At 38.7% G+C, this 11,107-nt stretch overlaps 1 protein-coding gene across 6 annotated transcripts in view; it reads left to right on the top strand.

Moving 5' to 3' along the window:
* Nucleotides 1-481: 481 nt before the first annotated feature.
* LOC127935195 (zinc finger transcription factor Trps1-like) overlaps nt 482-11,107 on the top strand; it is a 102,791-nt gene continuing 92,165 nt past the window's right edge. The window contains exons 1-2 of one of the 6 annotated variants that reach the window (XM_052532855.1): nt 482-776; nt 5,545-5,846. In XM_052532855.1, the coding sequence (XP_052388815.1) occupies nt 5,834-5,846 (13 nt within the window). In that variant the 5' untranslated portion in view covers nt 482-776; nt 5,545-5,833. Of the gene's footprint in view, nt 777-1,168; nt 1,677-1,697; nt 2,008-2,082; nt 4,942-5,052; nt 5,164-5,544; nt 5,847-11,107 lie in introns of those variants that run through there. The other 5 variants (XM_052532858.1, XM_052532856.1, XM_052532860.1 and 2 more) reach the window with 5 other exon arrangements.

The following is an 11,107-nucleotide window of genomic DNA, read 5'->3' as shown; positions in this document are numbered from 1 at the left end:
TATATATATATATAATAGATAGATAGATAGATAGATAGATAGATAGATAGATAGATAGATAGATAGATAGATAGATAGATAGATAGATAGATAGATAGATAGATAGATTTTTTTAATTACTTATTAATAATTTACTATATTGTCACACAAACTGTGGTGGCCGCAAGAAGACATGCGTTGCATGAGACAAACCTCAGACCAGTTCTGAAAATTACTGCTGATATTATATAATTCCCCTTCAACATGATTAAATAATATTTACAGTGCATTGAGATTTTTCAGAACAGAAGTGCGAACCACCGGTTTAGAACGGATTCTGGTCTAGATGACTGATCTGTGTGTTTCTTCAGCAGTCTATGGCGAAGTTGCAGAGTGGTGCTGGAGCTGTTTTAATGGTCACTGTCCCTTTAAGAGAACGCGCTCTAGGGTGGCGCTTTCCTCCGCAAGGGCTTCTTGATATTAATAGTGTTGGTGTCTTGAAACTGACGTAATGCCTGGAGTCTGAGGTCCTGACAAGCGATAACACTTCTGATAAAGAACTGAGATCACTGCAAAAAACCAACCTCCTTTTTTCCATCCCAGACTCAGGCGTTTTTACTATTAAACACAGTCTCCCAAGATTTCACGTGTACGGGAGCAATTCGCAATCTTACATCCCCATAAAAAAGAAATCATTCCCCGAGATCAACAAACAAACAACACAAAGACGCTTCATGGCTCACGCCAAAGCTCCACCATCTTTCAGACTGCAAAGACTATTGCAGTTTAATCAACAGGTAAGGAGAAAGCGAATCAATGAGCATTGCGATCACGGCAGAAGTACGATGTGGATTTTAGGTGTAGTTCCTGATGGCTTTTAGGGGGTGAATGTTATGTAATGTTGAGAAGGGCGAAGGGATTTGGTGATGAATCAGTTGATTGCTACTTTGCAATGAAAATAAGAGCACGGCTCTTCGGATTTCTGCGTGCCATTTGGGTTTTGAGGCTAAATTGCAAATCGAAATTGACGACTTGTTAGCTCCCAGTAGTTGAGAGTAAACACACGAAGAGGTTTTTGGATTACTTTTTCCTTCCCATTTCTTTTCAGCTATTTCAATCTGTGTTGCAATGGGTTTTGCGCAAGATAATATCCCGAATGTAGTAATATTGTTTTTCTTCGTTTCTTGTAAATTTAAGTTAAGCCGCGAGGCGCCTTTTATTTGCATTGTTTATGTGTAAACCGGTTGCACTGCGCGCTAAAGTAGCTAAACGGCGCATAGCTACTGCTGTAGAAAGTTTCATTAGTGTGTAGGCTACTGTTTTTGCGTAAATGATGCTTCAAGTTGAATGGCGCTTTCCACACAAACTTCGAAAACTTTCCGTAACTGATGTAAGATAAGAAAACGCGTAGGCATGGCAACGCGCTGAACGTTACACTTCATTTTCCACATACAAAGAGTCTCGGGTTGTTTACATGATAGTCCACGAATCTCAACGGGGGTTTTTATCGCTATTTTGTGGTTTTATTCGAAGGCAGGTAGCGAAAAGCTGCCTTTCTGTTTCATTGCGTTCTTCGAGGCAATGGAGATGTGCAGCAAGTCTCTGAGGAAAAGTTTATGAATAGCGGTAACGTCCTGACTTTATAAGAATCCTATTTTCTCATTTGGAAGTGTGTTTTTGTGACTATATAACTAATGGTAAGACTTTTTATTTGTTTTAGTAACTGTGTGGACAACTTTCGCACTTAGGTGTGTTTGGGGGGGCTGTAGTTCACAAAGTTTCGTGTGGCGTGACTAAAGTGGCGTGATGAAGCTTATCACTCTCCAAAACGTCTTGACAGAAGTTCAAGGAAATTAATTAACTCCGTTTTAATCCTCAAAAATGAAGGCATGTGCATAGAAATTGTAGTTTTTATTCTTGGCATGTTCAGTAGTCGTTTTCCCCTTATCTTGTTGATGTTATTCATCAATAGAAACTTTTTTACAGACGACAGGAACACTATAAACGACTCCAACACGTTTTAACAAGGTATTTGTTTACATATGTGAGTGTTTTCATATCCTATACAGTTTGTAACATTGTTTGGATTTTGGGTTGTTGCAACGTTCCTCAGTTCTGCAACTGTGGTATTGTTTCCAGTTAATTTGGTTTTACAATCACTTTCACATTAGAATACCATCAGTTGGTTCAAGTGGGTGGACACAAGTATTTATCTTAAAACTGATAAAATCACCCACACTTCACTTAAATGAGCTGTACCGAAGTGTAACCTGTATCTGATTGTTATGAAACAAAATCCCATGTTGGTTCCAGTAGATGAGTTGCTCTGTTTCCTGTAAACTGTGATAACTGCGACACTCGGGCAGTCTGGAAATGATATGCTCTCTTTTTCTTTCTGAAATGGTGTGGCGGTGAAGGTTTCTTAATGACAAAGCCTGTGCAGGCAAATGCGGCTCATCATTTAGAGAAATGTAGAGAAACTCACAAATGTAAACATAGTTTCAGAAACAGTCAATAGGGAACCTCAGCTGTCATCATCAGACTACTGCAGTTGCAGTCACTTTATCTAAACCCTTTTTGCAGCAACATTACTTTTTTTAATCTTTGATAAAAAAAAAAAAAAAAGTATTTTCATGCATGGAATAGTTCATTGTCATTTTACATGAATAACAACCTAGAGATCAGAAGAAAAATATCTGTCTGCGTGGAATATTACTTAATTCCTTGTGCATCGTAAACACTCAAAAATGTAAACACTCAAAAATGTGAATTCGACCTTGCTATCCATTCAGCTAGATTCACTTCTCAGTCTACATTGAAGAATAAGATCCACATGAGTTGTCTGATAAGGGGCGTTTGAAGTGATTGAAAAGCTCGAGGTGTATTTGAAATGTAAATGACTCTACATCTGTGAGCTCTTTGGAGAGAGGCAATAGATCAGCGGTGTATAGTCAGGAACTTTACGGCTGACAAATGAATTTGGGCCTTGGTGGAGGGAGAAAGCAGCAGTGGGGGTCTTCCATTTTGTTCTTCGTGGCTTCTGAGTTTGCACAACTTCTTTTTGGGGTAACTTCTCTCTGCACCGGGATTTGCCACTTGTGTCCCTGTGGCAGATTCATGTGGCGTTAGTGACGTTGAATAAGAAGCCGTAGGGCGAATGAAAATAAATCGTAGGGGACTTTTTTAATGACAAAGATTTAGAATGGATCACGCTAACATATGAAATTCAGGTGTTTGCTTGCAAAGAAAGAAGATATTGTAACTAGCTGATGATTTCAAAATATTGTAATCTTTACTTTTCTAGGTTGTTAGGAAATATACTCTGACCAGATGATTATTTTTGCATATATTTTAATTTATTTGTTGATTCAAAGTGAATATAATGGATAAAAACTTAGAATAAGAAATCCAATGTTGCAAAGAAATAGGGCACTTAAAATTCAGATTGTTATTGGCTAAATTGAATAAGGTTTTTTCTGTGATTTAAAACTTGTTAATAGTGTAATCTTTTTTTGAAATATGTTTTACGGAGCAGCATAGTATTTTTTTTCCACTCCCTATGTACGGCAACAGGCAAGACTACCATCACTGCTTGTGTTTTGAAATTATGCATCAACGGCTTTATAGAAATTCCTTTGTTTTGTATTTTTGTGGTTAGAATTCTCCAAACATGAGAGACATTTTCCTTTGCATCCACCTGATGAAATGCGGAGGCTTACACGGAGATAGCTCCTAATAATTGGGGCCCATAAAAGCTTTTAGAACATATATTTGATTTGGCTTGCATTTGAATATCTAGTCTTTTTTCCTCTGGATTTTCAAGAAGAAAAGGGCCACAGTTCACAGAGATCATCCCTTGTCTCTAAAGTCACTAAATTTCTCTGGATGTGTGTTATATTGACTTGTTATGGTGAGTTATAGCTGATATGTTGCAAAGACTTGCCGGCCTCATGGATTTTCTTGCTAAACTTTTACGCAATATAGATGGATTTGAAGAGAAATAACTAGAAATGTGCATGAGTTTTGTGTGAGTGAAGTCAATTAGGGGTGCTATATGAGTCTAACATCGAAAAGGTTTTTGTAATCCAAATTAAGTGCTTTAAATTTAAGCGCTGCTTTTGTTAGAATAAATCTTGATCTCTTCCCTTTTTTTCTCACACCCTGTATGGGAATAAAACACAAGGACCTTTGACCTGTGTTGTCACACCAACCTCCTTTATCCTGTAAAAACTATAGGTTTAGCTTCTACATTAATATTATAGTTTGATGGCTAATTTTTAAGCATCACAAAAGGATCTCAAGTGTATTTAACAACTCCTCCAGATAAGAGATGGTTTGGGTCTCTGACTCTGTCAGAGCTGTTTGACACCACTTGTTAGGCTAATTATGTGGCGTGTAATATTTTCGTGGTTAGCGTACATCTGGTAAAGTTTGCTGACTGAAAACTCTCTCATTCCCAGTAGAGTGGTAGGCTGCACTGCAAGCGAAGAAGAAGAAAAAGAAATCGAAGTTCCCCTAAATCTCCAGTCTTACTCATTGACAAAAGCTTACTTTTTTTTTCTGAGGAATTAAAAATAACTGACATTTGTATTGAAAATGCAAGTTACAGTGATGTTACGATAAACCTTCTATTGATCGGATGTGTTGACACTTTGCCTGCGTGTGGTTTTTCTAAACTAGTGGTTCCCGTTAGATTTGCTTTCCATATAAGATGACTTTCCTGAACTTCTATACCAAAGTGTGGGTATCAGTAACTATTTATTTGGTTAAAACCCCTTTTTTTCACGCTAGATTTATCATGCAGGACAGGTCTCCCTGCTCAGCTTCATATCAGAAACTTTCTGAAAGTTTTCAGTCTAGATCTTCCAGCAGTGCCCACTTCCTCTCTTCCCCATTCCGACATGCTGAATTTAGTGCGTCCGCCGATCCTCCTGTCCGCCGGCCCCTCTGGAACGTTGATGAGTCAGTTTAGCCTTCTTTTTCTTTCTCCCTTTTTCCCTTTCTATCGCAGTGTGTGTTCTTTTACCTCGCAAACAAGTTTTCGCTTTGCTTTTTTTTTTGTCCCCCCCCCCCCCCCTCTCTATCTCACGGTGGCTGAAATTTCTCCATCTGTGTGGTCTGGAGGCTGGTGCGGTTGACTATTGCCAACCTGACACAGGTTGGACTGAATGAGTCGAAGAAAAGGTTTGTGGGGGGATGGGGGGTTTCCTTGAGAATGTTTGTTTTCCTGTTTCCAATTTGGTCGGCCAGAGGGCCCATTCTGTCAGAGCTCCCATTCATGAAACCTGCTGTCAGACTGCCTGAGTACATGACACAGGAGTTCTCTCTGCTCTCTATGCGTGCATTGCAGTGTCCATGTTGAGTTTTTTCCAAGATTCTGAGTTTTGGGGAATATCATGCTCTATTTTTTTTTTAATTCCTAAAAGTTAGTTTTTGCAATTTTATTCAGTGAGTCTTAATATGTGGTTTTTATATTTTAACTCTCCCTCTTAAAAAATATTCAAAAAGTGCTGTTTACAAAGGGGACTTCTTTAATGCTAAAGGTGACTTTTTGTTTTGTTACAGTGATCGAGAGGAACGACATGGTGTGGTCACCCCTTGTACTTCGGATCATCTGCACCTGTGAGGTCTTCTGAGAAAAGGAAGTACGGGACGGCGCATTTCACAAGCCACGAATGTAGAGCGAGTAAACTTTCTGAACACTGAGGGGGAAAAAATGGAATGATTCCCAGGCCAGAATGGATGTGGAATAAAGGATACCTCAGAGGGCTCTTCAGGGAAGGGTCTTTGGATACTCTGACAGCTTTGATATCTGCCTCCCTGTTGGATTTGAGTGAGATAATGCTATAACCCAATGCTTAACAGAGGTATGTATATTTACGATTGTGTGTTACAAAAGTGCTGGGATTTCTGGCAGCGTGTGGCATTGTGGTTTTCAATGCAATTCATGTTGCAAGTCTTCTAAACTAATACATAGTATTAACAGGGACGGACGTGATGCTTGTCTTCAGGTTTTTAATGGTGTTATGTTTGAGGGGGATGTAGCTTTAAAACTTTATTTATTGTAAGTTTTAACCCAGTCTTCCTGTAGTTCAGGGCAGTAATCTAGACCACTAGATAGCTCAAGCTGTTAAAGTGCTTTGATCTTCAGTGAGGCAATCATCCCCTGCTTTGGCGTTTATTATGTGGAACAGTAGAATTTACTGACTTTCTTTTCCTTGAATTTGTTTGTCTGTAGGTTTTCTCCAGGGTAATAAGATAGGCCACACATGTAGTATTTTTTTAGTCTGTGGGGGCTTTCTTTGAGCTGTACATTTGTGGACCAGGTGATACTGTGGTCTGGTATTCTTCTCTTCCGCTGTGTTTGTTAAACACTGGACTCGACAGACTTCCTCTCAGGAGATATGTCTGCATCGCTCATAAAAATATGCAAAGTAGCACATAGATAAACTGAAGTCTGTTTTTGTGTGTTTGATTATGACATCCAATAGTCCTGGTCAAACATCGATAGTTTTTTGGAGATGTTTGACGTTTTTTTTGCATTTGTTGGTTTTTGTGTTTTAAAGTAGCTATGATGCGTCATGAATCATTATAACTATAAGTGTTATTAGGATATAAGTTGACACTCTTCTTTTCGGCTGAGATTTTAATTTTAAAAGTGTTTTGTCTGCTTGCTCATTACCACCACACATGATTTTCAGTCTCAAGCTAATTAACGTAGAAATGCAATAATCTGAATTTCCGAAAGCGGCCGCATTCTTTGTGGTTTGGTTTGCGAGCAGTTGTCGTTCTTAAATGAGGTAATCTGAGAATGTGTCATAGTGGACTTGCTTTCTCTTGTGCCAAAATAAATAACAAACGACCTCTAACGGCCGGTGATTAGGGGATCCTGCCTTTGTGAATGTTGTCACAGTGGAGCTTTCTTTCTGGTGCCCTGCCGTTTCAGCAGATTTGCGTAATGTTAAACATATGCCATCTTCTCCAGTCTGGATTTCAGGGGAAAACCTGCTTGTGTGTGAATGCACATCGCACTGGAATGGTTAGAATGTGCTTGTGCTTGGTGGTTTCAGTTGGTGTTGTATGCTTAGATGTGGGGTGATACTGAATGGCAAGATTAACCCCGTGGATCCTTCACCCAGAACTCTGACACAGGCTTCTAGGTCGAAGGTCATCTGAGATCCCTGAGCGCTATTACAGGGGTCCAGGGGCCCCTGATATGAGTTTACTAGGTTGTAATGCGTGTGTTCACCTTTTGCTTTTTATTTAATTTGTTGTCTGTCTTTCTCAGAATGTTGATGCCTTCAGTGCAAATCATTTTTTTATATATTTAGCTTTTGTTTAATTTAAAGACTTTAAATTTTACTATTTGAGTGCACACAACTTTTATTTTTATTTGAATAATAAAAAATATATTTGGATGCTGGGATGGTTATAATATTTACTTGGTAGTTAATAATTTATTATTTATATTATATTTATTTACTTTCTAGACTTTCTGCTTTCAAAGATGAATAGATCTGTTTTCATGACTCAGTTACAGTTTTATAATACCCTATATTTAGAAATGCTCACCTCTTTTTTGCTAATTGAATTTTAATTTGCTTTAAAACCATGCGTGCTACCCAGGCTAAATCCATAAATGCTAAATCATGGCTGATATTTAGTCCAGCCGATGGTTCTTCCCTTTGATACTGATATTACACATTAAGCAGCATATAGTGGGTTTGCACTTAAGTAGGCTGTATTTTTAAAATGAGGACTTTTTGATCACTGCCCACTTTTCATTGCATTTTACCGACATTATAGACTTTACTTATGCTCATATCCTTATAGGTTCAGCTACTATGCACTGGAACATCTCTTTGACTCGCATGCCCGTTTTTGGTTATAAACATGGATTTACGCCGTGAGGTAAAGCTTATGCTTATTACTTGTACCTTGCTTTGTATAATTTGGTTGAGTTATGGTTGGGAAATTTGAGTGGTCTGCGTAGTTCTCCAATAGGTGTCTGTGTGATGTATGGCGTGCCAGTGTGCCCAGGGCGGCAGACTGCCAAATGTTTTCATAATGTTCATTTAAAAGTCTGATCATTCGCCTCCACCGTTTCTCAATTTTGCAGTGCATATAGAAATGTTTGATGCAGCAAGACCTTAATCAGGTGTATAGTGCTCAACAACCAGCTTGTTACTGTTGAGGAATATGAATGCTCTTTGAAAAAGGCTTTTCATTTGAAGGTAAAAGTGCATTGAAGAACATGCTGTAATGCATTTTTAAAGTTGCTGAATTATTATTATATATATTTTTTTTAAATGTGGAATACGTATACGAGCATGAGCTGTAGGGATATAAAGGTATGAACATTTCTTATCACGATTATAGTGACCAAAATTATTATGGTTCTCAGTATTATCATGGTATTGTTATAATGTCCTGGAGATGTTAAAAAAGTACAGACGCATTAATCACTTCGGTATAAGTTTTATATTTAAAAATCAACAAACAACAAATAAAATTACCTTTTGTTTGCATTATCAATAAAACATTAACATTACCAATGATGTTTGGATTTTAAACGACAACTTGACTGACAACAGTTTAATAGCATGTTGAGATCTAATTTAAATGTTAAAATAAAGCTTTGAAAAAGTTTAATAAAAAGGTCAAACCTCACATTTCAGTCTTTAAATAAAGATATGTCAAAATCATAATTGCTTAATAAATTATTGTATGCATTTAATCTGCTCCATAAATAATTCTAGGTAACTTAACCGAATTGTTTAGTGTAAAATCCACATAAGCTTGTTTTTTTTTTTTTCATCTACTGGTCAAGATTTATATCAGGCCATGCAAATACTCGGTCCGTTTTTGGCCAGTCAGAAGCAGCACACAAACTGAATGTAAAAATAAGTCTTGGTAAATCCACTCTCTGACAGCAGGTGGCACTAATGGAAAATTTGAATTACAGCTGTTTTCCGTAACCTCCGTGGACAAAACAGCATTGTGATTAAGAACACTTCCTTTACGTCAATTCCAGTCCTTGCGAACCCCTGCGCTGCACATTTGTGCGTCTCTCTTTAACACACCTGATTCAGATAATAAGCTCGTTGGAAGTGAACTCCGTGCATGAACTGTGTTCCCCTTGACATTCTCTACACAGTGTTCATTGCTCCCTACTCCTTGAGCTGGGGAAGTCTGTTTAAGTTTACTTCACTTCGGAACATTCATTCACGGATTTGTGCTGCGCACCGTCTTCACACACGGAAAAGTGTGACATCATATACCTCTGTAAATAAATACAATTTAAATTCATGTCTCGCACACTTCAGTGCACTTTAAATGGAGCATATACATTGGCTTTGAATTGGAATCATGGCGCAATATCTTGTGGTGTCCACTTCGCTTCGTTCGAATAGAACAAACGTAGGAAGCCAAAAGAGAAACACACAAAATGTGCAGAGCAGGGGGACGCGAGGACTGGAATTTATAACCAGAAGAAATTTATAACTGCTTTAGGTATTACATGGAGCAAAGATGAAAACAAAATGAAGACAGCGAGAACCTTCAGAGGTGCATTCATATAATTAATTAATTCCCTTAGTACTCTTTTAAAACCTCCCAGATTTCTCGCCCAACTCTGCGTACGTGAGACTGTTACTGAAAACTGTGCTTTATGCTGGACAGTATTTATTTATTTATCGAGAGTTGTTCTAATCGTGGTAATCGATGAAACGGTAACCCTGACCGTGGGAAATTTTTATCTTGATTTATCATCAAACCAGTAATTGTTACATTCCTAATGAGTTGGTTGCTACTACAATGGACATTCCATATCTCTATGCATTTAAGGCCTGCTAGATAAACAGCAGAGCCTTTACGGACTGAGAGGTGTTGTTCATGAGCGTGCCTAATGAGACTCGCTAGTTTGACTCCAATTTCTGCCTGTAAGAATACAGTAAGCCGGGTTATCACAGACTTTTGAGATCGTTGCAAAATGACGGTAATGAGAGGGCCGAAGAGCGAACCTGCTGGCGAATGGTGAGGAATGGGTTGTATCCTCCTGCCAATTAGCCTGATGTTCCTCCTCTCGTATGGCACCTTCTTGCAGTAATGCCGAACTGGCACCAAACTAATCTAATTAGATTGAGAACACAAAAATGATCCTGGACCACTGGCAGAAGCACAATAAGGGAGCAATTTATTCTCGCATGGTTTAAAAAAAGTAGGGAATGGTTGAGTGCAGGCCTGTTGTTTTTAGCGGATTGTTTCTGTGAGGCCTGCTCCATATGGTGTCGGGAGAGGGAAAAAAGCCCCGGAGAAGGGGGTAAAGAACAAGGGGGTAGAGAGCTTCAGCGAAGCTGCAAAAACAAAATTTCTCCAGTCAACCCTCTCTAAATTAAAGGGTAATGCCGAGCACACCGCACACTCAGGAGTTGTTTGTTTAAAAAGCCAAACTGCATTAATCAACAACGACTTCTTCATCGCTAACAGCATGATTAATCTGCTGTTTTTTCCTCCCCGCCATTCTTCTTCTTCTTTTTTTAATGTTGTTTTTTTTTTTTTTAAGTAATGGCCAATCCAATGAGCAGCTTTGACAGAGTGCTCCTGACCACATTGTTCACACATTGAGTGATGCCTGCACAGCGTCAGTGCACAGCAATATTATGCTTTTGGTTCAGAGCCCAGGTTCAGTTGAGTAGTGTAATACAGATCGTATTACTTTTTTTTTTTTTTTTTTTACTGTTTCAGATACAATAATGCAGCTACTTTAACCTGCAGAAACTCTCTGCAACATTTGCAATCTTCTCCCCTCAGACCCTCTCAGAAATACCCTGTTGGCCAACTTTAACGTAGTTGAATAGCGCCTGGCGGCCGTTGACAGGAGCCCAATGTATCCTGGCCATGTCTTTGGCAAACACAAACAGTAGCTTCTAAAGATCTCTCCATTTGTTTAGCGGAAGTCCCAGAGGCTTGTTACTCTCCCCAACTCCCTTTCTCTTGTGGCTATCAGATGTTTATCCTCTACAAGGAGGGCAATTTACAAATGTAAGTGTTGTCACAACACAGGAGGAGACAAAAGGCGTCATGTCAGGCAAGGATGCACCTCAGTATAAGAGTGCCACTATTTTGC

Source organism: Carassius gibelio, chromosome A19 (assembly GCF_023724105.1).
Source record: "Carassius gibelio isolate Cgi1373 ecotype wild population from Czech Republic chromosome A19, carGib1.2-hapl.c, whole genome shotgun sequence".
Classification (NCBI taxonomy): Eukaryota; Metazoa; Chordata; class Actinopteri; order Cypriniformes; family Cyprinidae; genus Carassius; species Carassius gibelio.
This window is presented reverse-complemented; position numbering and strand designations above follow the sequence as displayed.